We start from the raw sequence: 27,889 nt of genomic DNA, 5'->3' as shown, positions 1-27,889 counted from the left end.
TCAGCGTTGCGTGACAACTTAGGCGAGTCATTTGTGAGCGCATGCTAGAACAGGTGCTAGATCTCGGAATCGCCAGATTGCAACTGTCCAAAAGAAAAAAGCGATCATCACAGCAAGTCCGAAGTCAATGAAAACCTCCTTATCTTAGCATCAATACTAACAAGCCAGCAACGCAGATCGACCGGTGTAACTGCGGTCACGGGAAAAATCAATCCTATCTCTGAACAAGTGATTTACAATTACACTAACAAACAACCAAATACAAATAGTTCGATGCGCGAGGCACACTGATAGCGCGGACTGGGGAACCGAAGGAACGACGGAGTAGACGCAACAATGCCGCTATCACCAACAAGGGCGAGCCAAATCGTATGTACAGGGACCACGATTTTCGTGATTGGCGCTATTACCATCGGTCTGAGTCTTGTGCTAGCTTTTGGTGGACACAAACTCGGTTCGGTTCTTGAGAGTGGCGCTGCCTATTGGGCCGGGATACCGGTAAGTGTACCACACACCATGGCTTCCATATTCCTGCAGTTTTATAGGATTACTCATGAACTATTGCACGTTGCAACTTTTTTTAAGCACTTTAAAGCGCAGTGCAGTGTAGTCTGTATTTGTATATTTGCGCTAGAAACGGGATTATACCAAAATGTTATTTAAAACCTTTTTCAAAAGGTTTTAAAATCGGCTAGCTATAAAACTTTTTTCTCTATTTGATTAACCTATATCTTTAAAAGGAAACGTAGGAAAGTGTTTAATATCTTAAACACGAAGATCGAGTCTACAAAATCAACAAACTGCCTTACAAATTAATTTCCATGGCGTCAGTGGCAAATTAAAATGTACTTATGGGCAAAAATTGACTCAACCATGATAACCGCACACGCTGTAATTTCGTTTTCACGACTCTTTCATGGCAAGATCTCCTGCTGGGAAAACTACGCACAAGAAAGCGGTATAATCATCCTAGTTTTTAAATAACAATGCAAAACACTTCTGCGTCCCAGCTAGAACTTAATTTATTCCAGCTATGTCTATTTGCTCATGTTCGAAGAAAGACAATGGTTAAATAGGAAAAAAAACATTTTTTTTCAGTTTCCTTTATTTGACATTAACGCATGGAATTAATCGACATTGCCTATATTACATTTTTACCATAGTTACAAAACACAAGTTGTGTATCTTAATTTATGTGCTTCAATTTGTGCTTTTATATGTATCCAATTTTTTTTTCGTATTATAGATGCGTTGCGTTAGTGCTTGGGGTGTAGCCTAGCAGGGTTCGATAGGAATGAGCGTATTCGCTTATTAAAGAGTATCGTTTTGATGATTTTGTGCACAACGAACGTTTTTGAAAATGGATGGATCGACTTTTCTAGAACATAATCTGACATGTTAACGAGTGTTTATAAAATGTTTTTAAAAGTGTTTTTATTCGAGTCAATAAGCCACTTATATGGCAATTTAACACACCCTGAAGCCGTGGGATGTGGTAAAGAGCATTTTAATTGCTTGAAATTAGTGTTCGTCTAGTCAATTATCACCTTGATTAAAGTACAGAGAAATAAAAAGTGCCATGAAAAAAAAAGCAATGAATTACTTCTATCTAAATTTATTTTATTGTTTATACTTTATGTATTCTTTGTCTCCTCGGATAGGGGAATCGATGACATATAAGCACCGCTTGCCCGTGACAACAGCTTATATACACTCGATTGAAGAAAATTTGTATATTAGCTTTATTGAAAATCGCTTCGGTCTCATCTTGGACTTTCTCCTCTAGTCCGAACAGAAACAAGACCAACTATTATAATAGATGCTACACGGTATGATAACATTTTCTGACATGCTTCCCTGCATTGATAAGATAATGCTGTAGTCTAGTTAGAGGGTTTATCGTTAAACCAAGGGGGAGGGGGTATCAAATTACTTCTCGATGTTTATTATTGAACACTGTTGTAAAGCCTAGTTTTCACTTGTGATGCAAGGGCTGACGCACTAGCCGTACACCAATAATCGTAAGCGCAAAAAATATATTTTTCCCCTTGCTCTTTTCTTGCGTTCGCGCTTGTGCTTGCGTTGTGCGAATAAGTGAAGATAAAACAACAGTGCCTAGACATCCATGTCAGGTGAACTGACCAATCAACTTCCGACATTCAAGCCTTCTTGCGTCTTTCAAGATGGCGACCGAGTTTACTTATTTACAACTCGTTTTCACTAGGAAGAAACCCCTGTGCTTTTCGCTTTCGTCACTATAGAAAACTGGGTTTAAAACATAATTTGCAATGAAGAAGAAGTGCACTTGAGCTTCAGACACGACTCGTCGCAAAATAACACGCATAAAAGTACTCGCCCAGATAAGTTTTCTTAAAAGAATACATAAACAATATCTTATCGAAAAGGGAGCTAACGCTACCTTGCCTTGCCTCGAGGCGATGTTCCATTATGGCGGTGTTGTATTATTTATAGAAATTCAGTAGACTTGGAATGGTGAACGCCCTGATTACCCCTAGGGTGTTTACTGTCTGAAGGCTTAAGTGCATGTCGAACGTAAGGCAAACATCTAGTATGACATCAAATCTAGGTTGACAACCGTCTGGATATTTTGGAGGAAAAGGAGAGGAAAAATAGGGGTGTTTATGGCTTTGACCAATTTTAAGAAACGAATGAGTATTAATAACACTCAAATGTATAAAATCAAAGTGGTACCACATTAAAAAGTTACCTTTATTTAGCAGCCAAAGCGGCCACCTTTCTAAAACCAAATATCTATTCCTGTATACTGTAAGGCTGTCCCCATTAAGCGGTCGACTCACCTAGTACCAAAATATTACTTTTAACAGCATTTGGCTAGTGGCCATACTCACTGTCACTATGTAGCTAAATAGCGCGCGAAGGGTTATAGGAGAAGTACTTTAGAGAAAGTGAAAGAATAGAGAAAATATATGTTTTGCGCATTTTTACGATACGTTATTATTACTCTCTTATTATTTTTTTTTGTGTTTTTCTTTTCTTCCTAGGGCTGCAATTTTTCTGTCGTTTCTGCCCGTTTTGACTATTGATATTTTACACGCAGCCCAAATAATGTTTCCTTTTATGGAAATAACCCAAACCTTTTTGCATATTTTTCGTGTACTCTAGGCTTCTGCTCCACACAGGGATCAAAACCACGCAGGCGCTGAATTAATAAGGATTACATTGTCTAACGTTTTCGCCAGATTTAACGACGTTAACATTATGCGGTCTTCTATCTCAGGTGGCATTTGCTGGAATTATAGGCATCTTGGCAGGATCTTTGAAAAAACGCGTTTTGGTAAGTAGAGCCGCCAGCCATGAAAATCTGTACATGGCCTTTTTTTTTTCAACATAAGTGGGGGTTTGCCAGCTCTAATCGGAATTTCACCATGAGGACTGTAGCCCCGACGCCGTCAGCGGCTAACTTTGTGTAAAGGTAGTTCAGAAAGGTATTCATGACAAGAGAAGGTTTCTTTATTTATAACCCAGTGTTGTTTGGTATCCTAGCAACATTTCCCATCTACAGCCAAGCCCGTACCCAGGGGGGGCGAAGAGTCCACTTCCGGTCCGGTTCGCAATAAACGTGCTATTTGTAGACAAAACTATTAAGCATAAGCGAATTAGATAAAAAAAAGGCGAGATCAATCTGGTTTGTCATAAATCTATAAGTCATACTTTTTTGTAGCCAAATCCAAATCCGATTTTTATCAGAAAACTCAACCCTCCCCACCCCCGCCCCGGAAAAATTTGGCCAACTTTCTCGGATTTCGCCCCCCCCCCCCCAAAAAAAAAAATAAAATAATAATAATAATAATAATAATAATAATAATAATAATAATAATAATAATAATAATAATAATAATAATAATAATAATAATAATAATAATAATAATAATAATAATAATAATAAAAAAAAAAAAATAATAATAATAATAATAATAATAATAATAATAATAATAATAATAATAATAATAAATCCTGGGTTACGGGCCTGGAAGCATACCCTGTATCTCTCCTTACCCCACGTACTTACCATGACGCGCGTATTCCGCAGGTCAAATCCATCTTGTTATTGTCTGTATCTCTCCTAATCCCTCGTACTGACCATGACCCGCGTATTTCACAGGTCCCTGTATCTCTCCTTATCCCTCGTACTTACCATGACGCGCATATTCCACAGGTTCCTGTATCTCTCCTTATTCCCCGTACTTACCATGACCCGCGTATTCCACAGGTCAAATTCTTCTTGTTATTGTCTATGGTGTCATTCGGTATCGGTGTCGTGATGTCGGTGTTTATCGGATTAATGCTAAGGAAATGGAGATCTCGAGGGGATTGCAGCTACAGTAAGTCAACTATATGTTCTTATCCAATTACTGAAATCATGGACAATCAAAGAGAAATGGTGCGTTCCCACTTGATTCTGTCGAAACCCTTGCTTTCCTACTCGATTCTGCATGTCAAAACTCTTGAATTTACAGCTTTGTTTGTGTGTTTGAAACGCTCACTTGAGACTTCCCCTGTTTTCCATGCGCCCGTGGAATTCGAAACTGCACTTCTCCAGTACGCCTCTTTTCTATCCTCCAAAACTTCCCTCTAGGCTTATTATCCTGACCAGCTAGTGTTAGGGAGAGAGCGAAGGGGGGGGGGGGGGGACGTGGAGCCACGCCTCCCTGCGCCCCTTGTTACTTTGTGAAGATATGACAGATTTTCACGCTTTTGTATTTTGTCTTTACAGCATTTTGTCCTTTTGACAACGTCTCGATCCTTCTGATCATTCTCTTGACCAATTGTGCGCTGCTGTGCATTTTATCAATCACTGGGATAATTGAGTCCTCTCTACCAAACACAGACCAGGTAAGGAGAACAATAGACAGTTGAACTAATAAACGGACACGATGGACAAATAGGGACAGACGAACAGAATAAAGACGGTCAAATAGAATATGCCGGACAGACAGTCTGCTTGCATGCGATGGGCTGTCTTTTATCTCGGAAAGAAAGATTGCAAAAGCAACGCCGCCATATATTATTGATAAAAGTAATTCTTACTTGTGAAGATTTTTGGTTTTCAGGATACCGAGATGTTTGTTGGTGATTTATCAACTGACAAGGACACGTCCATCGCAAGCGTAACCAGGCCCCATGCCAACAACACTGCCGACGATAAGAACGACAGAAAGCAAGCGCTCACGAGAGGAAAATCATATCACAAAGCCATCGAGAAAAGTGAATTTAAAAACGAAATGATCATACCAGATACGTCAGTGTGACTCCATTAAGAATAGGCTACACAAATAGGTTTGAGCACTAGCCTCCTGGGCCGGGTTTCTAGAAAGCAGGTTAACGCTAACCCATGAATGAATGCCCTTTTTATCCGATCAAATGTCAAGATAGCCGTATTTATCCTTGGGTTAGCGCTAACCTTCTTTTTAGGAACCGGCCCCTGGTTCAAACAACATTCGTGGAGCGACGACGTCGGGACAGGGTTGGGGTGAGTGTTATGAAGAAACAATGAAGCGGGTATGTCATTTGGAAATCCTTGGTTTTCAGCGCATCACCCAATAAATCCATAAATATAAAGCAAGTGAAGGCGCCTCAAGCTTTGGTTAGTTAGCTTTTTGAATCAATAAATACATTCCAGGGGTTCTCGCCTTTTCCACTTTTTGATTTTTAAAGGATATGTGTAAATATAAGAATTTAAAAGCCACTCCTCTCGGTAGACCTTAAAAGGGGAAACACTGAGCTAGCATTAGTGGCAAATTGTTGTTAATGGCCTACTATTTATAACTTGGAAACTAATCATTCAATTCATTTTGAGCGATATGGGCCGTCTCAACAATAAAAAGTGATCAGATGACGAGAATGTATATATAATAAAAAGGAAAAAAATTGCAACATCAAAACCTAAAAGGATATTTGCATGGTTACTGTATCTGTGAGTTATGTGGCCTTTTAGGGGGTTTTTCATCGGTAAACGCACATTTTTATAAGGCCCTGATTTTTATGAGATACAAAGCTCAATAAAGCAGTTAATATATCCAAGACTGATTGTTTTGACTATTGCGCGACATCTTGGCATCTTGTTGTTCAGTATCAGCCCAACAGACAACGCGCACCGTGAACCCAGTTATTTCGGCGTCCCTACTCTACACACTCTAGCACAGCCTCTCGTAAATAAGCCTATAGACTGATAAGCAGCGCAGACAGGTGCGTAACAAATGGGGGAAGAAAAGGGATGGGTGATACGCAGCTCCTATCTCGCCTTGCGCCTAGCCTGCTTGCAGGCGGTACTCGGTGTTATTATTGCGGAAAAACCCTCTCCGCTCGCTCGTGATCGGGCGCCATCTTGTATTCTAAGCCGCGTGCCTCGCGCCTGGAGCAGAAGTTCAAGAAGCTGGATGCAAGAGTAGTTTTTCTGGCCTAGTCCCAAATGATCGGTCTTCCTGTGGCCTTCTGTTTAACGAGACCGCTGACCACCAGCCTCGTTCGTATGCAGCAAAATGGCGGAAGTAGGAGGTTTGAAAACTATTCACATACATTTATCAGTGCTGCTTTTTGCCATTTATTGCTCGCCCTGCAGCTTTTATGAGTTTCTAGGGCCAGCGCTGCCGAATAGAACATTCATTTCAGTATGGAACGCTCCGACTTCAGCCTGTGAGTCGAGATGGGGGATCAACATCAACTTGAGTTCGTTTGATATTGTCACGAACAGGGGTCAGACTTTTTACGGCGAGTCGATTGTATTGCTTTACAGCAATATTGGATTATGGCCGTATATTAATGATAAAGGGGATAAAATCAATGGAGGAATTCCTCAGGTGAGGTCGTTGTAGCAAATATTTACAGGAAAATCAATAAAAAGCAGCGTTTCAACTTTAGGGCATTCTCATAACCCGCACTTTGAGTTTTTGTTATTACATACTTATTAAAATCCAGGAGGGGGGGGGGGGTGTTGTGTTGGTTCAATATTCCCCTCCCCCCCTAGCCTAAGGGCCTGAGTTTGTTATCTCACATACCACAAGAGGTTGTATAGGTCCACTCCCAAGATGTTGGCTAATTAACAGGTGTAAAAAAAAGTTTTGTGACAAGAAAACATCCAGTACTTTCAAGCCCTGTTTCACGCTGCTAAAGTAGTATTGCTTTACAGTTGGGAAACCTCTCTGCCCACTTGGACAAGGCGTTGGATGACCTCTTGAAAGTTGTCCCAGATCCAGACTTCCAGGGAATTGGAGTGATTGATTGGGAGGCCTGGAGACCAGTGTTTGATAGAAACTGGGACAGTAAAACAATATACAAGTAAGTTTTTTTTATATATGTTTTATGATTAAACATCTTTTTATTACTAAACATGACAAATGAAATTCCTTATAAACTTTAGATCAAACAGTCATAGAATTACAAGTAATTCAATAATTCTACTTGCCATAAGTAAACATTTCTTGCTTGTAATCCACTTTAAATATTGATCACTTTTTTTAATGATCCATGGTCCCTTATCTGCTACACTAGCCTGGCTTCAATACATTGTAACTCCACTTTTTAAGACACCCACTTGATAAGTACAGTACAAAAAGTTATTAAGGAAAGTTTTGATATAATTAACATTAAAGAAAGCCATCCACATATTCTCTGTAAATTTAAACCCACTCAATTGATGAGAACAGCTTTTTTGGTTGCAAAAGGTATTATTATTAACGGGGTATAACTGTGATCTGTCATCAACAGGGAGGCCTCTGAGGCTCTGGTGAAACAACAGCATCCTGACTGGTCATCTAAAGCAATTGAAACTGAAGCAAGGAAACAGTTTGAAGATACAGCTAAAGACTATATGCTGCAAACACTGCAACTTGCTAAAAAAACAAGGCATAAAGCTCTTTGGGGCTACTATGGCTTTCCGCGCTGTTACAACGGCAAAGGACCTTCTGACTGCAGTGGTGTTGTAAAAGCTGAAAATGATCAGCTCTCCTGGATGTTTGAGTCAAGCTCAATTATATTCCCATCTATCTACTTATCTCCATCTTTACCCAGAAACAGAAGCTCAACATTTGCAAAATACAGCATCCTTGAAGCATTTCGCCTTGCCGTTGATGAGCATGGAAGCAATCTACCTGTGTTCCCCTATGTTCGGATTGTTTATGCTCAAACACAGATTTTCCTCAACAAGGTATGTAATGGCGATTTGTTGGAAAAGGACTTAAAAGATTAATTTTTTTTATGGCTATAAAGCATCTGTGGACAGTAAACCGTGGCAGTACCCACAATCCCGTTATAAATCCTTATTGTTTTCATATTTTTTATAATCATGCAAAACACACAAGAGGTTGTGTTCTTGAGTAATGGTATGGTTATACCAAAACTTGTAGTTGCCTTTGCCAACTTTTCATCTTTGTTAAGACTTTTTGTGTTAATTGCCACATTCTCATTCTCAGTCCTGGCGCCCGTTTCTTGAAACACCGAAGAATTCTCGGCCCGAAAACTTTATTTCGCATTTTTGCTCAAAATTTTGCATGTTTTCCTTCTGGAGAACCGATTTCATGTTTAGAAACAGTTTAAACTTCCTCTTGGTTCGTATTTCAAATGATTTCGCTCAATAGGGCTTTTTTCGAAGTTTTGCTGAAGCCAAAAAGTTACCCGAAAAGTCTCGGGTGACTAAGAGGTCCTTAGAACTTTCTCAATATTTTAGCCATGTGAATTTCGGGCCCTAGAAGTTCGGGAAAGATCAAAATCTATAAAACAAAAAAAAAAAGGATTATCCTTCACATGAATCTTTGTGGTAAAATACAATGTTTGACGATATTCCAACACATTTAGATACCATAAATTTTAAAGAATTAGCCAGCTTTTCAAATTTAAGGAATAAAACGTTTTCGGACCAGAGAATCCTCAGGTGTTTCGAGAAGCGGGCCCCAGTTTTGTCTTTCTCACACTTTTGTGTATTTGTTTTTTCCAGGCAGATATGTATTCTACGATAGTACAAGCAGCAAAGCTTGGAACTGCTGGAGTGATCATATGGGGTGCTAGCAGTGATATGGAAAATGCAGAGTTTTGTACAGAATTGTATAATTACATAGAAGGATTTGTTGGCCCACTAATCAAGACGTTGTCAGATATTGCTCAGGACTGCAGTATGCAATACTGTTCTTTCCATGGGAGGTGCCGGTTTGAGATGGATCCCCCATGGAGTGAAAGTATACAGATAAACAGCTTGAAGAATTCTTGGAAGTTTGTAGAGTGTCTTTGCTTTGATGGTTGGTCAGGGAAAAAATGTAATGCTCCTGATATTTGGTAATCAGTTTAAAATAAACATGCTAAATCAAAACTGATAAATTGCTCAATAAATTATGACAGATTATGAAAGGTAGAAGGGGAAACCACATTTAAGTGTTATTTTTGAAAGGCATATAGCAGGCCCATATTCACAGACTACTATACACACTGAAAGTGTGTGTCTATGTGGCAAAGGGGTGGTTGGAAAACCATTTAACAATTCTGAAATGCTTGTTCTCTAGCACCCAGCTTCTAGTAACCGTCCTTGCTTTGAATTAGCTCCCCCTAAGGACAAAAAATATTTTAAAAAGCTCCCTTTTTATTGGAGTTGTTCTTGTTTCTTACTCACCGTTCGATGTTTCGGCTTGATTTTTTTATTCAAATTCTGAAGTTTGCAAAAAGCGCTGTGTTTGAAATAAGCTTTAAATAAGTGTATAGTTTGTCATGTCAAACATTCCCCCTATCCCCCCCCCCCCCAAAAAAAAAAATAAAATAAAAAAAAAAGAATAGAAAAAGAGAGATCGAAAAGATGCTGCGTGGCTCTACTACATGAAGACTCGTAGTTGATTTTTATTTGGCTCCAATCACCCCTTGAGGGCGAGGGTAGTTTTTTTTTTGTGTGATTCGTGCATTTCGTCTGCATCGCCATATTCGGGTGTTCGGGATTTCGTCGGAAGGACTTCGGCTGTAAAAGTTATGACGTAGCCAAACATCGTGAAATAAAAGTACAGTGACTTGTCCAGTGAAGAAGTCTATAGGAAATCCTTCAAAAATAACAATTTTTGGCAAAATGACTGAAGTTAAACGGCGGAGAAAGAAGAAGGAAAGCTGGGAGGTAATTATTTTACAAAAATATTTGAAATCAATTGTTAATTTACCAATGTTTTGTCGCTATTTTGCTCTCACGTGTCTCAAATTTTGAGAAGTCTCCACATATTTTTGTCCTCTTTGTTACTTGAAAGGTCAATTTTCCTTCTTTTCGTTTCGTGAATCATGACATTTTAGACCGATGGAGAAGAGAATGAACCAACAAAGGAGGAGACAGTTGTAGCAAAGCATCTTAGATGGAATTGTCCGACCAAATCTTCGACAATGATGGGAAACAAAGTGGAGTATTTTATGGGTAAGAACGAGGCGACAGTTTCATTACTTTCGTTTGACATCAAACTGAAAACACAGCTGATCATTGCAAACATCTTTAAAAGGTACTTGTTCCTCCACCATCCTGAATTCAGGGTCTATGGTTTGAATTTTCTCGACAAAATAACGCTTTTATTAGTTTTACATGAGTGTTTTTTTTTTAAAGTTAAGCTTATAAATTAAAGCTTAAAATACGTTGAAAAAGTCGTGGTTTCAGATATAACATTCCTTTTATATTTCTAGGTATTAAAAATGCAGGTAAATATTAATTTAAGAATAAGCAATGAGTCTGTTTTAGGATATAATTGTTTTTCATAAGAAATTGCCAATGTCATCTTTAGTACATAACTACAACAAGACCTTTATCATCATTAATTTAGCGAGGCTTTTTTATGTATAGCAGCAAGATTCAAAAATAAGAGACAAAATTATATTTTAGGTTGCAAAGCTGTGGACTGCCTTCTAGACTCCAACTGGGCATCTGGCAAGGGGAAGACAGATATAATATTCACAACAAGAGAGTCTTGTGCACTGTACCTTGACAGGTGAGAAAAAATGCAGCACTTTGCTTGACTATCAACCCTCATCTGACCCATGCTTCACTGTTCACTCTAAGCATTTATGATGACTAGGCAAAGAAAAAGTTCCCCTGGTACTACACTCAATCAGCGTCGCTAGAATGCTTAAATAAATAAATAAAAATTTTGGGAGCTCTTCAATCTCATTGTAGCTGGAATTCTAGATGGAGAGAGCACATGTTAAGTCTAAAGCATGAATGGTTCCTCAGGCAGCTGTCTGCAACTCATGTGTGACCATGGAACACATTTTAGGCCAAAATTATTGTGTTTTTTTTGTGGAGGAAGGAAAACTGGAGAAGGCAGGGAAAAACCTTTGGAGCAAAGGCAGGAACTTTCCCATCTCTTCACTTACTCTTTTTATGTTTATTGTTGTATTTCTTTATATAAGTGTGGAGGAAGCCTCTTAATCGATAAATAAATAGACTAACACAACATACCTAGGAATCAGGACTTGTATATGGGACTCAGTGTTGAGAGACTCTTCAGAGCAATTGGTTTACACCTTTCAGGATTATTTGTCAAACTGATATGGAATGGTCTTTTAAAAAGTTGTTTCATACTACACATGAGTTGATCGTGGCTGTTTTCTTAGAAATCAATTTGCTTGAGCTTGTTAGAGTTTCTTTTTCTTTCTAACTCTTATCTATAGATTACAGTGCAATCAAATTGCTTGTCTGCTCTGGGTGCAACTGTGCCTGGTTATCAAAGATCACACAGTTGCAAGTATTATTTATTGCGCTTGCTGGGTAAACTCTTTCCTTCATCAGGCTAGATGCACTTATTAGATACATTCTGATTCATCAGTATTTTAGCACATCTACATTACAAAAGTTGCTGAGATCAAATGAATTGCCTGGAGAAAAGTCAATACATATTCATAATGCTATCAATGAGAATATCATGTTATTTACCAGCTGGGTCCATATCATGATAAACCCTGATTGAGGTCTTGGAAATACTGACCTAACATTTCTCATTAATAGCTAACTTTGATTTGTTCACAGGCTTCTTACCAAGGGACTCTTCAGTCGGGTTTTGCGCATTAAGAAGAAAAAAGTGGACAAGGACAAAGAGAAAGCAAAAGAAAAGTCAGACGGGGAGGGGAAAAAGAAGAAAGAGAAAAAGGAGAAAAGTGAAAAGACAGAGGACACAAAGAAGGTGAGAAGACAGTTCTCATCTTTTCAGTAGAGTATCATGTTTAGTTGTTATCATAATCTCATAGGGTGTGGATAATGTACTGTAATGTCTATCTTGGCTGATATGCAATGCAAAAGGTGAGAAGACAGTTCTCATCCTTTCATGAGAGTAGATACAGTATTTTTACCTAAACTGTAACATGTGCTGTTGTCTTTATTTTCTGGACTATTTGACTATTGTCCAAAAACTCTTACACTATTACGAAAGATCTCTTCAAAATAACTAAACATGAATAACTAATACCGTGCACAGTTTATACAGTCAAAGGTGGATCTACTTGTAGAGGGTATGGATTTGCGGTCACTGGGCTTTTTAAAGGCAAGCTGTTCAACTGATTCAAAAATCATTCTCAACTTATTACATCCCTATATCTACTGCTAGTGAAACCTACTTTAACCACTACTAACAACTTAGCTGTGATAAATGGCTCACTCTGCTATAACTGATCCTTACCCACTCTTACCAGCTAACTATTTATTACTAATAATCCACCAAACAACAGGATGATGCTCAGGATGTGGTAGAAGAGACTAAAAAAGTATGTCAATACTACTCACTTCAAACCAGCATGTTTTCATTTTTGATAAAAAATGATTTTTTTGTAGCTCGTACAAACTAAACAGAGCACTATGTACATACATTATCTTTTGCTTAGTTTGCTGTGTGTTTTTTTCTCAAAGGATTCAGAGAGTAAAACTGAAGAAGGAAAGAAGAAAAGAAAGGTAATTGCAGAGTATTCTTGGTTTTCATTAACTATTTTAATGTTGTGGCTTGTGTTTAAGAGAATGCTGACTGTTTTATGTTACAGGTCAAGGTCAAACTTGAGTTACATGAGGAGCAAATCTTTTTTGATGCTGATGATGAGGTACTCATGGCTTTTTGTAGACTGGCTATTGAATATGGAAAACAAAAACAAACAAAAAACAAAGGGAAACACAGCTAGGATTCAGGGGGTATTTTTTTAACTTTTTACTAGAATTGCTAGAATAAAGCCTCCTTCTTTTGGAAAGTGATGTTCAAATTGTGCCAAATACCAAATAATTTTTGGTAAATTTTAATTTTTTTATCCTGGGTATTTTTGGATATGAAATTTTCTGGGATTCAATGACCTTGCACACACAAAATTGCAGTGTGCACTACCAAATTCTTCTTTCAGCATGTGGATAAATTTAACATATGCACTTTTGTTGTCTCACGACGATCATTAATCTTGAATTTTTCTAATGATAGTCTTCCATAATCTTAGCTGATGTTTGTGCCATTTCCTCACACAGGCCTATGTTTGGATATATGATCCTGTTCACCCTAAAACATTTGCCATGGGCATCGTAGTGGGTGAGTTTATTGACAGATACTGTATCATCTCAAATAAATACTAAAAGGCTAACTAGTATCTTCTACCAATTACTTATAGCAGTAAGCTTCTCCTTGATATAAAAGAAATTACTCATAGAAAGCAAAATGCACCATTGTAAAGATTCTTGTGCTTTCTATCCTTGCTCTAGTAATCGCCACCATCGCTATCTGTATGTTCCCCCTCTGGCCAACCAATGTAAGAGAGTATGTGTGGTATATCAGTGTCATTGCTGCTGCTGGCATTGGCATGATCCTGGTCTTAGCAGTCTGTAAGTACTCAAATTCTCAATCATAGTCTTTCTATTAGTCGGGAGAGTTTTTTCCACCATGACATATTTCAGTGCAAATGGGAAGGGTAAAGTCTTACACTGTAGCAGTATGTACTGTAAGTACAAACTCTCAGCATGGAACGTTTAGAAAATAGTAAGGGTTAAGAGACAAAAAACATACAAGTTATCAGTTATCTCCTCCTTGATTCCCACAAACAGAAGAGTGATTTTTCGGCTCACGTTCGAACATTGTCAAACTAATAAGTGTAATGTATGTTGTCAAAGATAACAGACTCAATAAACTCTTAAACCATTTAACCTTCATTAAACCAAATAACCAAACCTAAAAAAGAACGGTCAACGTCAGATTTACCGTAGTGTTTTTCTGGTAACTTTCTTACTATTCTTTGAACATCTGAACAAAGTAAACTTGAATGATTTTGCTTGTCTGTAGTGCGTTACATCATCTTCGGCATACTTTGGCTGATAAGCGGCGGCCGACACAAATTCTGGCTCCTTCCGAACCTGACCGAGGAATGCGGCTTCCTAGAATCATTTGTACCTCTTTACACGTACGAGTACGTTGCCAAGGAGACGAGTCAGGGCGAGACCAAGGGAGGGGGAGAAGGTGAACCGGGAGGTACTGGGGAGGATCAAACTAACACTAAGGGCGATGAAAGCAGCGAGGAGAAGGAGAGTGAGCGAGACTCTTGGGTCAAGGTCACGGACGAGGACGTGGAAAACGCAAAGTCAGAAATGAAGGAAGACACAGTAAAGTTACAAGACAAGGCCGCAGCTATTGACAATGGACCAAAGACTGATTCAGAGTAGAATATTTATCGACTAGGGGTACTGGGTGTTTATCGTCTTCGCACCTCCGAGCAATCGTTGCGTTTAATTTGTTAACTTCATTGGTCCTTTCTTGAGATATGTAAATATAGCAGCTATAAATAATGTCAAGTTGGCAACCACTTAATTGATTATAATTTTATTTGCTCTATTCACTGGTGAATACTTTATTAAAGTTTACTATTCTAAAATGATATGTAAACAATTTGTTTAAGTTGTGTTCTGAAATTATTTGTTAAATTTCTGTTGCCTCGTACAAATAGCGCCAGTACTGTTGAAGAAAACACAAAGCATTGCTATATGCCCATTTAAAAGTATTTTACTGTTTAACCACGACGCCCTCTCGTTTTTATCGATAGGGCTGTTCAATTAACCCCAATAAAAGCGGCTACAAATCATTTGTGCATTTAGTTTTCCGCTAACATTCAGTTCCCCGTGGAATATCGTGGCCCATGGAAAACTCGTTACGTATATCCCCTTAAAAGGCGAAGTTACTGGAGTTTAAGCAACCAATACCATTGTTCCAGAGCCTCGAACGTCTCTATTTAGTGGCCAGCGAGGTTGAGACCTCAACCTCCACTAAATAGAGACGTTCGATGCTCTGAAACCAGGGTAAGCAACCAACTGCCTGTTAGATAAAGTTTCAAAGGTTAATTTTAACAGTTTTACCATTTTCGTGGCAGCTTAGCAATGCTGGACAATACTGGCGCTGTTTGAACGAGGCATTAGAAGTCATTGACTCTGTTCATATCCCTTATTCTCGGCATTGTCACAGCCGGCATCTTCCTGGCCAACTTGCGCCTCCGACATTGTTGCCTTCTCTCGGGAAGATATCTTACCCAACCATTCTCTTATGCGACTTGCGACTCCTTTAGTATTCCTTGCAACGTGTGACGAAATCGCGTACAGTACCGTCCCCGCTAACCCTAACTCTGCCAGCCGGAAAATTGTCTGATACACGTACCAAGGCCACGGCGCCAGCGCGCCAGTTTTTCCCGCCAAAACTTTGTCAAGCTCAATTAAAGAAAAAACTTGAACTCCAATCAGAGCACTACAAAAGACACACGTCAGTATAATTACCATTCGGACTTTAAAGAGTACTTTGTCTACATCTGTGTCTGGGTCGCCTTTTCGTTTCCCTCTTGGAGATAGAACCGTACACTTGTAGCGGGAGTTTAGTTTTTTCAATGCGTGACTTGTTCTTCTCGCTCGATGGAGCACTTGGAGTCCACTCATTAGAATTCTTATCATGGTTACCAAGGCCATTAGAAGAAAATACGATTTGGTAACTACGCATAAAACTGCTGTAGTATTACTAACATTTGTGGAAATTATATCAGCTATGAGAACTATCGCGAAATGCATGGCAATCACCAATACTAGAAATGTCAGATTACGTAGTTTTGAAGCCGAGAGCATGCCCTTGAGGGAATCAGTGAACGAGAATTGTACCAGTGCAAATGAGGCTGTTATACACGGGAAACCTATTCCGAACACTAACCGAGCGGCAGCAACCGGCATCGGTCGCTTCACAATCGGGCTTTTGAACTCATAAGGAAATAAAGCAAGAGTCAGTAATCTTGTTATACCGAGAAGCGCTATCAAAGCGTGTATAACATACGAAAGATTTCGTGCCACAGTTTCCCTCCGGTTCCGTGATCGATAGATCCCACACAATGAGTAGATTGTCAAAACCAGAAACGAGAAACAAAACAGGGCAATGTGAAACTCCCAGCCCCATTTCCATGCTGTATTTGCCGTCCCCCATTGCGGCTCTAACGGGTTGGATATTATTTCTGTCCTCACGTGAGCTATAGTAGCGTTGGTTGATTCATTCATCTTGCCGATCCCTTCGTGTCTGATGTTATGTTGTTTTGACTACGTGTAATCATAATGGTGTACATATCCAAACCTGTGGAATTTCTTTTAAGTCTTCTTATGCTTCCCGCATATACCATAGAAGTCGTCTCTCAATTCGGTTCTAGCGAACATTGAAATCTAAAGTATGTGTTTATCTTGCCCACGCTTTTTCTGTGACGCTGACTTTGACGCTGATTTTCGCGTCGCTGAGTTTCGCGTCTTAGCTTGCTTTGCTTTGTTTGTTTGTTTTTTTCCTGGGTCATTGATTGCTCTTTAGTTAAGCGACTGGCCGACTTAATTGCCATTTTGCTGATGTAAGAATCTTTTTGTATTCCTAAGTGTGATAACCGTTGAGATAACCATTTTAAAAATTTCCGCTTCTTGCGTCACGGTCGATCTATTCCCGAACTCAACCGAGGCGCTCCAGAAACTCTACCGAGTCAATGCCGAACCTGAGGCGAATAATTATTTAGTGCAAAGAACAAACCTACGGCGACTGAATTTTTTAAACTCAAGTTATAAGCAAAGCCTCGATCAAACGGAGTTGAGAGACGATTAGAGCTTCACTCTTTCTAGCTCCCACAGACTTGTGACCAAACGGTCTTTGGGAGTTTGAGAGTTGAGGAAAAACGAGCTAATTTTCGAGAAAATGAAGATCGAGTTTTGAAATGTGCAATAATTATCTGACTTCGGGATGATTTATCACACGATCGGGAAATATATACGTTAAATTTCAATTTTTGTGAAAACTGCTGGCCGAAATACTCTTATCAACTCTCAATCACGCGATCAAACTCTCGTCAAATTCAAGTCAATTTTGAACATGTTCAAATTGAATGAGAGTCGGTGAGAGTGCCAGGATTGGCTAAGGAGGGGGGGGGGGGGGGTAGTCATAGGTATCACATGGGAAAAGCATGGTATTTAGTATTTAAGGCCAAACTGCAGAATACCCGTCCACTTATTTGCATTTTCCTTGTATTTACTGCCTCGTTCTATAGAAATCGAGGTGTGAAGTCTCATTGTTAACTCTTTGTGGAGGGGTATTCTGCAGTGGCTCCCAGTGGCTCATCAACTCTTATATCGTTCTGTTTAACCGAGGCTTAAGAGGACCAGTTTCCACTAGCGGAGCAACCACGCTTGTGGTTGCCTCGCTAGTGGAAACTGACCTTTATATTTGACCTTGGTATACATGAAATACTCGCACATATTTCGAAACACTTTAAAAATCGCGAAATAAAAGCTACCCGAAAACTGCAAACAGAGCTTGCATATCTAGTCCCCATCACTTACACCATGTTGGGAAGAACTGTGAATGGAGGCATGTGAATTAATCAGCAAATATTTGTTTAGTGGCCTGTCTGTGTGATGCTGGTCGATGTTGGTTGTGTTTGCCTGGGCATCGGCTTGGCCATGCGCACATGCCGAGGACTCATTCGTTTTACTATTTTTCGTTGTTAGCAACTAAGCTTGAGAGCACTAAGTAAACGGCTCTTTACATCACCCCAAGTCTCGTTCGATTATTTGCTCTGTTGACGGAGTGTATTTACACGTCTGTTCATAGACTAACAGACGTCAATCAAAGTGGTATTCGCGAATAAATGCGATATGTGTAGAAGCTGACCTTCGCCTCCATCACAGACGGATCCCTGTGGCCTTGCTCGCCTTTGTCAACAGAAACACACCAGCAATCTGACGTGTACCACATCATGTGTATAAGCTATCAGGGAATGATCGACTTCGTGACCTCGATCATTTTGTCATTTGTGTCACATAGGGAAACATATGGATGAATCGTTTTTTCATCTGTTAAATGATGAATCGTTTTTTCATCTGTTAAATTTGAATGCGCGGGTAATTTTGATGTTCGGATGATTTACGCGGAAGGAGTTCAATGCATTTTGATTCGCGCCTCAATTATTGAACCCTTAATTGTTTCTTTTTTGTCAGCTATAAAGAATTGTTTTTACCTAATATTCTTAATGGGGTATTCAAAGCAATACAATATCTATTATCAATATCTTGAATAGTTTAGATGAGACATCGTCCACTTGGTTGGTCACTAGAAATGGAAATATCAAGATTTTAGTAATTTTGTATATTTTTTTCCATATAAGAAGACGCCCACTATCACAACTAAACAACTCATCTTTCACAATCGCAAGCGGGACGGATTTCCCTATCGAGATTGATGCTTTTCACCTGTGGCATATTGCATGCTTGGCGAGGCATACCATACATTCCTGCTAAATATTCCTATCCTTCAGCAATCCTGTCTTTTGATAACTTCAGATAAGAGTTGAACTCCGATCGCGTCTTTCTTTTCCGACTCTTAAACCCTTTTTGGTAATATAAACATGTTATTAACATGTTACTAGAAATAACAAATTGCTTTAAATGGCAATGACCCGTTAACTGTAAGTGATTAATGTTTATGATCAAATTATTATTCATCGATAAAAAAAAAATAATTTTGAGAAAACATTGATACCGATCTTTAAGAAACTTAATAAACCTTTGTGTTGCGTTACACGTCAGCGAATAAGAGTTATTAGTGTCCTAAGAATTTAATCCCAAAGCGAAGTTCACGTCATGGTTGATCGGAACAGGGAGCATTAACTCATTTCCAAGTCAAATTTATTGCCCGCCAGGATGCCAGACCTGTGGAATTTCGAGTGCTCTTTTAAGCTGTGCGACTCGGCTATTGTTAGTTCTTGAATACGAGGTTGGAACGAGTACATGTACAGAGCACTAGGTCTTACTTCAAATAGAGTTCACTCGTTACTCGGATTTAATAACTAATTTAATAACTATAAATCAAGCAAAGTTTTAAAAGTTGTCAATAGGAATATCTAGTTTGCATCGACTACGACACTTTGCACGAGTTCGCTTCTGAAAATAACAAAATGTCGAATCCGACGTTTGCCCTTTGGAGGTGCTGTCTTACCGGTGAAACCAAGCCAAAGCCCAAGAAAAAACCCACTGATGAAAAGAAGCAAAATGGTGGCGTCGAAATCGCCCACGAAGCGAAGCAAGATGATTGCTATGTAGAAAACAAAGATATCGAATATTCAAAAGCCGATGATCCTACGACTCCAAACGAGGACCGCGGAAGTCACGATGGTGTTGAAAGTGGTTACGATAACTCTGAATTAGATAGCTCTGCTGCACCGTCTGAGGTTGACGCCGGGCCGATGGAGCCCTCCACGATGACAATCGTCCAAAAAGGCTCCAGTGGGGGTGTATCTTCCACAGAAATCGGGGCTGGAGGAAGACTTCACTTGAAGTTCAGCTTAAATAACAACAAATTGAGCGTCAAGATATCTTCCATCCAATTTGCACCTCACCAAAAATGGAAAAATGAAGATCTTGAAGTGAGTTGCATGTTGTTGCCAGTCCACAAGCAGAGCTTCCGGCGCCGAGCTACGCGATTAGGAGAAACAATCGTTATCCAGATTCCGCCAAGAGACAAAACTCCGTCTTCGCTACGATTCCGTTTGTATGATCACAAGACCATCACCAAGAAGTACTTGATCGGACAGGGGGTGGTACACGTGGAAGACTTGAAGCTAGAAGCCGAAGAAGTAACAATAATGCTCGATATGACCTCACCGAACACTTACGGCATCGACAACCGCTATATCAGCGGCATCAAACCAGCGCAAGACTCGATCACCGAGGACCCGATACCAGAGATCCTCCTCTCTCTGGAATACCGCGGCTTGACCAGAAAGCTCGTTGCCGAAGTAGTAAAGACCAGGAACCTTGGATTATGGACTGAGTCCAAGCCTTGTGACCTGTACGTGGACTTGACGCTGAAAGATAAAGACCGTCGAGTGCTAAGGGTCTGCCGCACGAGCGTAAAACGACACGTTATCGACATCGAAAACAACGAGATGTTCATGTTCCGACTGAACAACGAGCGCATGAAGGAGGTGACACTCATCTTCTCGGTGGTTCGGGTCTCGGATGTGCGCAAGAAGGAGGAAGTGCTGGGGTCGTGCGCGTTCGGCCGGGACACGAGTGGGCAACAACAGGCTGAACACTGGGACAACATGCTGAAGGATGAGGCACGGGTCGAGTACAGATGGCACACGCTCTACAAGTGAGAACATGTATGGACGAGCACGCAAACAATTAATGAGCGAATCAACCATGCAATGGGATATTTTTAGCTTCATAGACTAAGTTAACTATACATTCTACAAGTGTTGACATGAAACACCAACTTCGATATCCTAGACGGAATTCAAACGAATCGATGAAACATTGGCTGTGTCAGCTTATTATCTTGCCGGCATTTTGTTGTGGTGGTGCAGACTCCATTTTTATGCATATGTCTTTTTCTGGACTCCTCCTCTGGGGTTTCGTTCAGAGTCAGTAGTTTAAACGCTTTCTCTTACGATTGGGTGATCGTACTGGAAAGGCCACACTTCCAAATTTAGGAAGAATAAGGACACGTCATTATCAAGAGAGTGTGACTCTGATTTGTATATATATCTCATGGGGCTTTTTATATAGAAGTTTTGCATAAGCAACTTTAGTATTCTTTTATGCGTCATCACTTGTCAAGACTTTTCTTTGCGAGCGAATAATTATTTTAATCTAGTAGTTCTTATGGATGATTGCGAGGTCGATCAAGGAACAGTGCTCTTGGCCCTCCTTTTTTTTAGGTACCCCGGGTCTTACCTGGTGGTCATCACAGGGAACTAGAGGGCGTAGTGGTATAGAGTGGTTTCAATTAATCCGTGAAACAGTAAGTGGCATGCTACATGTTTACATATAGTTTCGCCCCATGACAGGTTCTCCAATAGGGTTCTGGATTCCGGATCCTAGTGTGTGGATTCCGGATTCCATGTGGGTTTTTTCTCGTGGATTCCGGATTCCAGCAGCATGGATTCCGGATTCCATATCTCATTTTTTCATGGATTCCGGATTCCATATCTCATTTTTTCATGGATTTCGGATTCCATATCTCATTTTTTCATGGATTTCGGATTCCATATCTCATTTTTTCATGGATTCCGGATTCCGGATTACCTGTCATGGGGCGATATAGTTATACTAGTAAAATATTTTGTTCTCTATTGTTTTGTTTTGTACATCACGCACTGTTACACAACAACTATTAGTTAGTATTTCACAGATTAATTAAAACCACTCTACCGAATGAAAATTAAACTGTCATGCTAAGTTAAAACGTCGTATTATCCAAAAGCCGTATTCAATGCAAATGAAGATGAAACAATCGACTTGATTCTTTTGCATGCATTTGAATTGAATACAGCTCATGGATAATACTACGTTTGAACGAAGCCTATTGCGGCGTGTTTACACCATTCATACATAACGTTCTCGTTATCTTTTTAAATTTTTATTATATAATATACTTTTTTAGGACAAAATCTGTTTTGAGACGCCAGAAGCAGTATTCTCTGTACCCCCAGTATATGGTAGTCGCTTATTTAGAGAGCTTTTTTGTGTAATATTAAACAAACATTATGGTGACACCATTTATTCAACACCATTTATTGATCTAAAACTTATAAAACATGATAAATGACAAATTCCGAAATTCTGAAAGACTATGCCGAAAAGTGTAGACAAAGCGGAGAATTATTTAAAACATACTAGATTAAGGTAAAATGGGGATCTTGTATCTTTGGGATATTTATTCTTTAATAAAACTCAAAAAAAGGGCATTGCAGACTCCAATTTGACATGACGTATTGAAATGTAACACGACTACTTTATCTTTCATACGTGGAAAATATCCCACCGGCGTCGTGGTTAGCGGTTTATGACGCGAGTTGCGGGTGGTTGTCGCGGGTTGCGGGTGGTTGTTGCGGGTTTGTCGCGAGAAAATTGTCGCGGTAGAACAAAAGCGTCCATTTCTTTTAACTATGTAACTGCGAAATTTTCACCATTAGTGCTTCCGGAGTCGATGGTTCGGCCAAAATGAAACGGAATGTTTTGGGAATGCCTAAATTTATGAAAGAAATATCTTTCGTACTTTTTTTTCAACCCGCCAAACATTTTCCTCCTCGGGATGCTTCAACCGCGATACTTTTCCACTAGCCGCGGTACTTCTCCTACCCGCGATACTTCTTCATTACCGCTAAATTATCGCGAACCTGATACTTCTACACTACCCGCGAAATTATCGCGATCCCGCGCTTATTTTATTACTCTTCGTTTAGTGACATGGCGAGGTTTTTCATGACCTGTTAGAGCGGGTTGCGTATGAAAATGTGCGCGTTCTATCCCCTTTGTTATGTGTATCCTGCAACGAGACATTATCACAATGTTTTATCCATTATGATTGTCCTCATCGTCATTATTATCATCATCGTCACTTTCGCCGCTATCAGCCGCATCGTCATCACCATAATCTTCAACCCTTTAGTCGTCATCACCCTCATCGTCGTCACTTTAGTCGTCATCACCCTCATCGTCGTCACTTTGGTCGTCATCGCCCTCATCGTCGTCAAATAGCGTCAAAGGTCTCATCCTCGAGCGAGTCTTTCTCCCAGTCCTCGCGGTGAGCTGGGATGATTTCCATGTCGTATGCTATGTCCAGGTCGTCGAGTGTTTCACTGAGCAGCAGTTTGCTTGCGCTAGATGATCCATTCCGGCGAATGCCTTCCTTGCTGTGCCATATCCCGTAACCAAAGTACAACAGCGTGCCTGTAAAGACATCATCATATAACACTCGTGAATTGGTTTGTTCTTTTATGAATAACGCATTGGTAATAAAAAAGATCGAGTTTTTAAGAGCCTAATTGAAGAAAATGCGTACTGACAAAGCTGCGACATGATATAAATATACGGATATTTTTTCAGCGCATGGTAGAAATTCTAACACAGGAGGCCCAGAAGACATTTAAAACAACGGCTTCTAAACCCATAGGGAACAGTAAAGGTCAAAATAATTCACTTATATATAATATTATAATTCAAATACATAATTACGTAACAGCTATAAGACGCGCGCGTTTGATTTTTTATATTTTAGGGCAACAGTGACCACATGAGGCGGACATTATTTAGATTCAAACACTAGCTTGGGGAAGTATGGCCTTTGTGTATGGCCCGACTGCAGGCCTGACGGATTTTTGCTCAAGTTATGACGACTTGACCAAATTCTTTACTATAAAATTGGACATATACATACAGTATAATGCCTAGTGCACACTAGCAACATTACAACATGGGCGCGCGCACTATATTTAGCCTGACATAACGACATGGACATAATGACATAAAAGAAAAAACATGTTTTTTCTCTTATGTCGTTATATCCCTGTCGTTATGTCGAAGATAAGAGTGCGCGCGCCCATGTCGTTATGTCGATATGTCGCTAGTGTGCACTAGGCATAATAGACACAAAAGAAAAAAACATGTTTTTTCTCTTATGTCGTAATGTCCATGTCGTTATGTCGATATGTCGCTAGTGTGCACTAGGCATAAGAGAAAAAACATAGTGCGCGCGCCCATGTCGTTATGTCGCTAGTGTGCACTAGGCATAAGAGAAAAAACATAGTGCGCGCGCCCATGTCGTTATGTCACTAGTGTGCACTAGGCATAAGAGAAAAAACATAGTGCGCGCGCCCATGTCGTTATGTTGCTAGTGTGCACTAGGCATAAGAGAAAAAACATAGTGCGCGCGCCCATGTCGTTATGTCGCTAGTATGTCTGCAGTCTGCATGTTGCGTATGCCTAAGGCACAAAATCTTTTTTTTATTATTAATTCTCGTTCCGGAGTCCAACATAGCATCAACTAGTCTCCTTCGAGTAGGCATATCCAAGCGGAAGACGCGAGAGGCTGTAAGTAGCAAATAAGTGAAATTTCGAGGGTAAAACTGTGGGGATCTTCCTGCGAAGCAAAGTTTACTCGCCAGTTAGAGTTGTCTAAATGTTTTGACTACACGTGTGAAGGCAATAGACATGGTTATACTAAAAAGTATAAAGAAAGTGCGAGAATAGCGAACTTAGCATTACATGTTTTGGCTACAGCGCGATCTACAATGGGAATTGGTTACATTAAAAAGTATAATCACGGTGCGAGACGAGCGAACGCAATATAACATGTTTTGTCTATGCAAGGAATCCCGCATGGCTCTGTCGACACCATGCTGACAGTGGCCCTTTTTTTGTAGTCTCGTTCCCAGTTATGATGATTTCGTGTAAAATTTGTAAATGCAGTGTAAGATGTCTGTGTCTCAGTTATTGATGATTTCGTATGCAATGTAAATGAAGTGTAAGATTGTATTGTACTCACCAAGACCCATCCAGATACCAAATCTCACCCACGTGAGTCGCGACAGTTTGAGCATCAGGAAGATATTGAAAAAGATGGCCATTATAGGAAGACCGGGTACTAGCGGAGCCATGAACTCGATCTTGCGTGGGTTCTGAGGCTGAGAGGCTATGAGACCAATAGAAACTATCCCCAGTACACCGAACAGTACCGTAAGCGCAATGATAGGAATGTTATACCTAAAAATCTCGTCTATCCCGTAGATAATAAAACTACAAAAGCCAAAAAACCAGAGGAACAAGGACATAACTGCGCATGTCACGAGGCGACCGCTTTGTGCTGTCGGGAGATTGTCGTACAGACTTGCGCGCTTTTTCCGCTTCTTTTCCGGTCCTTTGTCTGGGTTTTTTATATACGGACTGCTAGTGAGCTTTGCGTGGCCATTCATATCTGGGCTCTTTGCCAGTAACTTTTCACCCTCCTGTACCAGTTCATAATCAAACTCGTCCATTGTTTCGTCTCCATCGTCGGACAAAGTGAGATGACCGTTGAGGTATACAAATGATGAAAGGTCCTCAGGTACGCTTTCCTCGTCGGGCTGGTAACGCAGGATCAAAACACACAAGGACACCAGTGTGTAGGCCAATAACGTCCCTATGGACATCATTTCCACGAGTTCTTGCAAATCAAAGAGAAGTGCGAACACAGCTGTCAATACCCCGGGATAAATGGTAGCGATGACTGGAACCTCAGACTTGGGGTTTACTTTGGCAAGAAACCGGAACAGAAGTCCATCAGATGCCATAGCGTAAATAATCCTAGGTAAGGGAAACAAGGAGCCAAGCAAGCTGGCTGCCAGACCACAGACCGCTCCCACACCGATTATATACTTGGCGGCTGGAATGCCCCTTTGCGCAAATGCGTTAGGGATAGGAGTGAGTTTGTCTAACTGGTCAAACCGGACCATTAATGTCAGCACGGCGGAGACGCCAAAATAACATAGAAAAACTACGACTAGGGATCCAACGATTGCCTTCGGGATGGATTTGGTCGCATTTTTCGCTTCCTCTCCCGTTGTGGCAATGATATCAAAACCAACAAAAGCGTAAAAGCACGTGGCAGCTCCACTTAGCACCCCGGAGCCGCCATACGGAAAGAACCCACGCCCACTTGTCCAGTTCTTTATATCCACGAAGAATAGTCCGCATGCTATGATAAACGTAACTACGAGGATGTTAAGAACGTTGAATATCCCTGTAAAGGTGGAGGATTGCTTGACTCCTATCGCCAGCACAATAGTGACCACCACCGTTACCGCGAACCCGAGGAAATCAGGGTAAGTCCCTAACCCAACCGTATGGAAGCCACCAATGTTATCTAGTGTGAAGTTGCGTAGGGCGTACCCAATGACGAAATCGAAACATCCACTAAGTGCCCTCGCGTCTGCCGCAGTCCCGATCATGTATTCTAGAATGAGATTCCAGCCAATAAAAAACGCCCAAATCTCGCCAACCGTGTAGTAACTATACGCATAAGCGGAGCCTGTGGTCTTGGGGACGCGAGCACCAAACTCAGCGTAACACAGTCCTGACAATATAGACGCGAATGCGGCTATTGCGAAAGATATAATGACCGCAGGGCCCGCAATACTTGCCGCGACCTGGCCTGAGACTACATAGGTACCTGCTCCTAATGTAGCTCCGATTCCTAACGAAGTCAAATCCCAAGTGGAGAGACATTTTGAGAGCTCAGAACCCGAGCCTAAAGAATACTCTGTCCTTTTCTTGCGAAACAAAAGCTTAGCTAAGGACGCCATCGATGGTGTGTTAAACTGTGAGCCACGTTGTCTTCATGTCACGATAGTTTTAATAATACTGAGTCGTGAACGAAACCGCTTGTTCATTTCATCGTAATATTCTTTCCTTTCTCCATTCAATTGTTCTTGCTTCTCTACCAGCGGGAAATAGCTCGTACGCTGTGTTGATGAAATTGTTTGATAATATAGTCCAAGTCCGTTACATTTAGCCTCGCGTAAAGCAACGTTGAATCATATTTCACTGATTCGATTATTTTCGAGCCATGACCTTACAATGTGTCGTGTCGAAGTGTTTGACACTCTCTGCGCATGCGCCTAGGAACCCATTCACCTGCTGCTCAAACACCTGTCAATCATCAAAGCTCTTCTTTTATGTTTCATATATAAACTACAGTCGTCTGGAAAAACGGCGGAAAAAGAAATTACCACAAACAGATTTTTGCTTTTTGTAACCAACTTCCCACCCAAATGATTTCCTTTTTACCTTAACTGCCGACAAGATTTGATTTTAAATATTAATAAAATTGTCATTTAAAGACTGTTTCTTTCAAAGGAAAGAGCAAAGCCACCAGGCCACCTGAATAAGAGAACTTGATCTCAATACGGTAGAACGTGATTTTAAATTGAAGCAACTATACCAAAACAATTAGGCGAATTATATCGAGAAGAGGCATTTAACGCATGTTATAAAAGATTTTAATTACATGAATTGCTTCATCCCATTTGTTCTTTTCCTTCTAGGTTTCCCCTTGTTGTAATTATTTCTGATGGTTCCTGTATCTTCATTTGTTTACAGTACGACCTCTTTTGTCTTTGCTTTGCTCTTTTGCTTTGTCGTAAGGCAATAATCGCTTAAAACAGCGTAAACTATCTAATCAAGTCGTTCAGCGTTTCAATTCGTAGCCAACGCAAATCATTTTAATATTCCCTCAACACGTTTACGCAGTCACTAAGTACGTTGTTTGCACGCAAGCTTTGCTTACATTTAGAATTGTAACATAAAAAGAATTAAAAAACTTAATAATATTTTCAATTTCGTATACACCTGAAAAGGAAATTGTTAACTTTATTTGCCGTTTTCCAGTATCCCGTTGTTTAAAAAGTACCTAAAGACTAAATGAACATTAGCATATTAGAAAAACACCCAATATCGGTAGGCTAAATTTCACAAATACGCCTTCTTGCTTAGATGACTTAGATAAGTCATAAATTACTTCTGCCGTCTTCATATAACAATCTAAAATATTGAAAAAGTAATATTTTATTTTAATGTTTTTGC

General features: G+C 40.1%; 6 protein-coding genes across 8 annotated transcripts; 4 read left to right on the top strand and 2 right to left on the bottom strand.

The window, feature by feature from the left end:
* The first annotated feature begins 18 nt into the window (after positions 1–18).
* Positions 19–6,058, top strand: LOC116603542. The gene is made up of 5 exons (XM_032364879.2): positions 19–498; positions 3,260–3,316; positions 4,253–4,364; positions 4,757–4,875; positions 5,094–6,058. The coding sequence occupies exons 1-5, from the start codon at positions 337–339 to the stop codon at positions 5,289–5,291; spliced, it is 648 nt and encodes a 215-aa protein (XP_032220770.2). The 5' UTR covers positions 19–336; the 3' UTR covers positions 5,292–6,058.
* A 440-nt stretch (positions 6,059–6,498) lies between these two features.
* On the top strand, positions 6,499–9,344 carry LOC5520016 (hyaluronidase-1). The gene is made up of 4 exons (XM_001639895.3): positions 6,499–6,839; positions 7,169–7,317; positions 7,747–8,185; positions 8,972–9,344. Exons 1-4 carry the CDS (start codon positions 6,522–6,524, stop codon positions 9,308–9,310), a joined length of 1,245 nt encoding a protein of 414 aa, XP_001639945.3. The 5' UTR covers positions 6,499–6,521; the 3' UTR covers positions 9,311–9,344.
* Positions 9,345–9,968: 624 nt separating this feature from the next.
* On the top strand, positions 9,969–14,871 carry LOC5520080 (translocation protein SEC62). 3 transcript variants are annotated; one of them, XM_032364878.2, is made up of 10 exons: positions 9,969–10,123; positions 10,294–10,411; positions 10,868–10,973; positions 12,011–12,164; positions 12,706–12,741; positions 12,884–12,925; positions 13,012–13,068; positions 13,478–13,538; positions 13,709–13,828; positions 14,283–14,871. In XM_032364878.2, exons 1-10 carry the CDS (start codon positions 10,079–10,081, stop codon positions 14,657–14,659), a joined length of 1,116 nt encoding a protein of 371 aa, XP_032220769.2. In that variant the 5' UTR covers positions 9,969–10,078; the 3' UTR covers positions 14,660–14,871. The 3 variants fall into 3 exon arrangements, with proteins under 3 accessions (XP_032220769.2, XP_048580697.1, XP_001639940.2); XM_048724740.1 differs by lacking the exon at positions 12,706–12,741 and adding an exon at positions 12,456–12,521; XM_001639890.3 differs by lacking the exon at positions 12,706–12,741.
* On the bottom strand, positions 14,801–17,372 carry LOC5520013. Its single transcript, XM_001639820.3, has one exon. It carries the CDS (start codon positions 16,514–16,516, stop codon positions 15,410–15,412), a length of 1,107 nt encoding a protein of 368 aa, XP_001639870.1. The 5' UTR covers positions 16,517–17,372; the 3' UTR covers positions 14,801–15,409.
* A 1,772-nt stretch (positions 17,373–19,144) lies between these two features.
* Positions 19,145–22,236, top strand: LOC5520079 (synaptotagmin-14). Its single transcript, XM_032364876.2, has one exon. It carries the CDS (start codon positions 19,441–19,443, stop codon positions 20,641–20,643), a length of 1,203 nt encoding a protein of 400 aa, XP_032220767.1. The 5' UTR covers positions 19,145–19,440; the 3' UTR covers positions 20,644–22,236.
* LOC116603540 (probable cationic amino acid transporter) lies at positions 22,034–26,993 on the bottom strand. Its single transcript, XM_032364875.2, has 2 exons — positions 24,816–26,993; positions 22,034–23,221 (listed from the first exon to the last, which is right to left on the bottom strand). Exons 1-2 carry the CDS (start codon positions 26,608–26,610, stop codon positions 23,022–23,024), a joined length of 1,995 nt encoding a protein of 664 aa, XP_032220766.2. The 5' UTR covers positions 26,611–26,993; the 3' UTR covers positions 22,034–23,021.
* Positions 26,994–27,889: the final 896 nt, after the last annotated feature.

Source organism: Nematostella vectensis, chromosome 3 (assembly GCF_932526225.1).
Source record: "Nematostella vectensis chromosome 3, jaNemVect1.1, whole genome shotgun sequence".
NCBI lineage: Eukaryota > Metazoa > Cnidaria > Anthozoa > Actiniaria > Edwardsiidae > Nematostella > Nematostella vectensis.
This window is presented reverse-complemented; position numbering and strand designations above follow the sequence as displayed.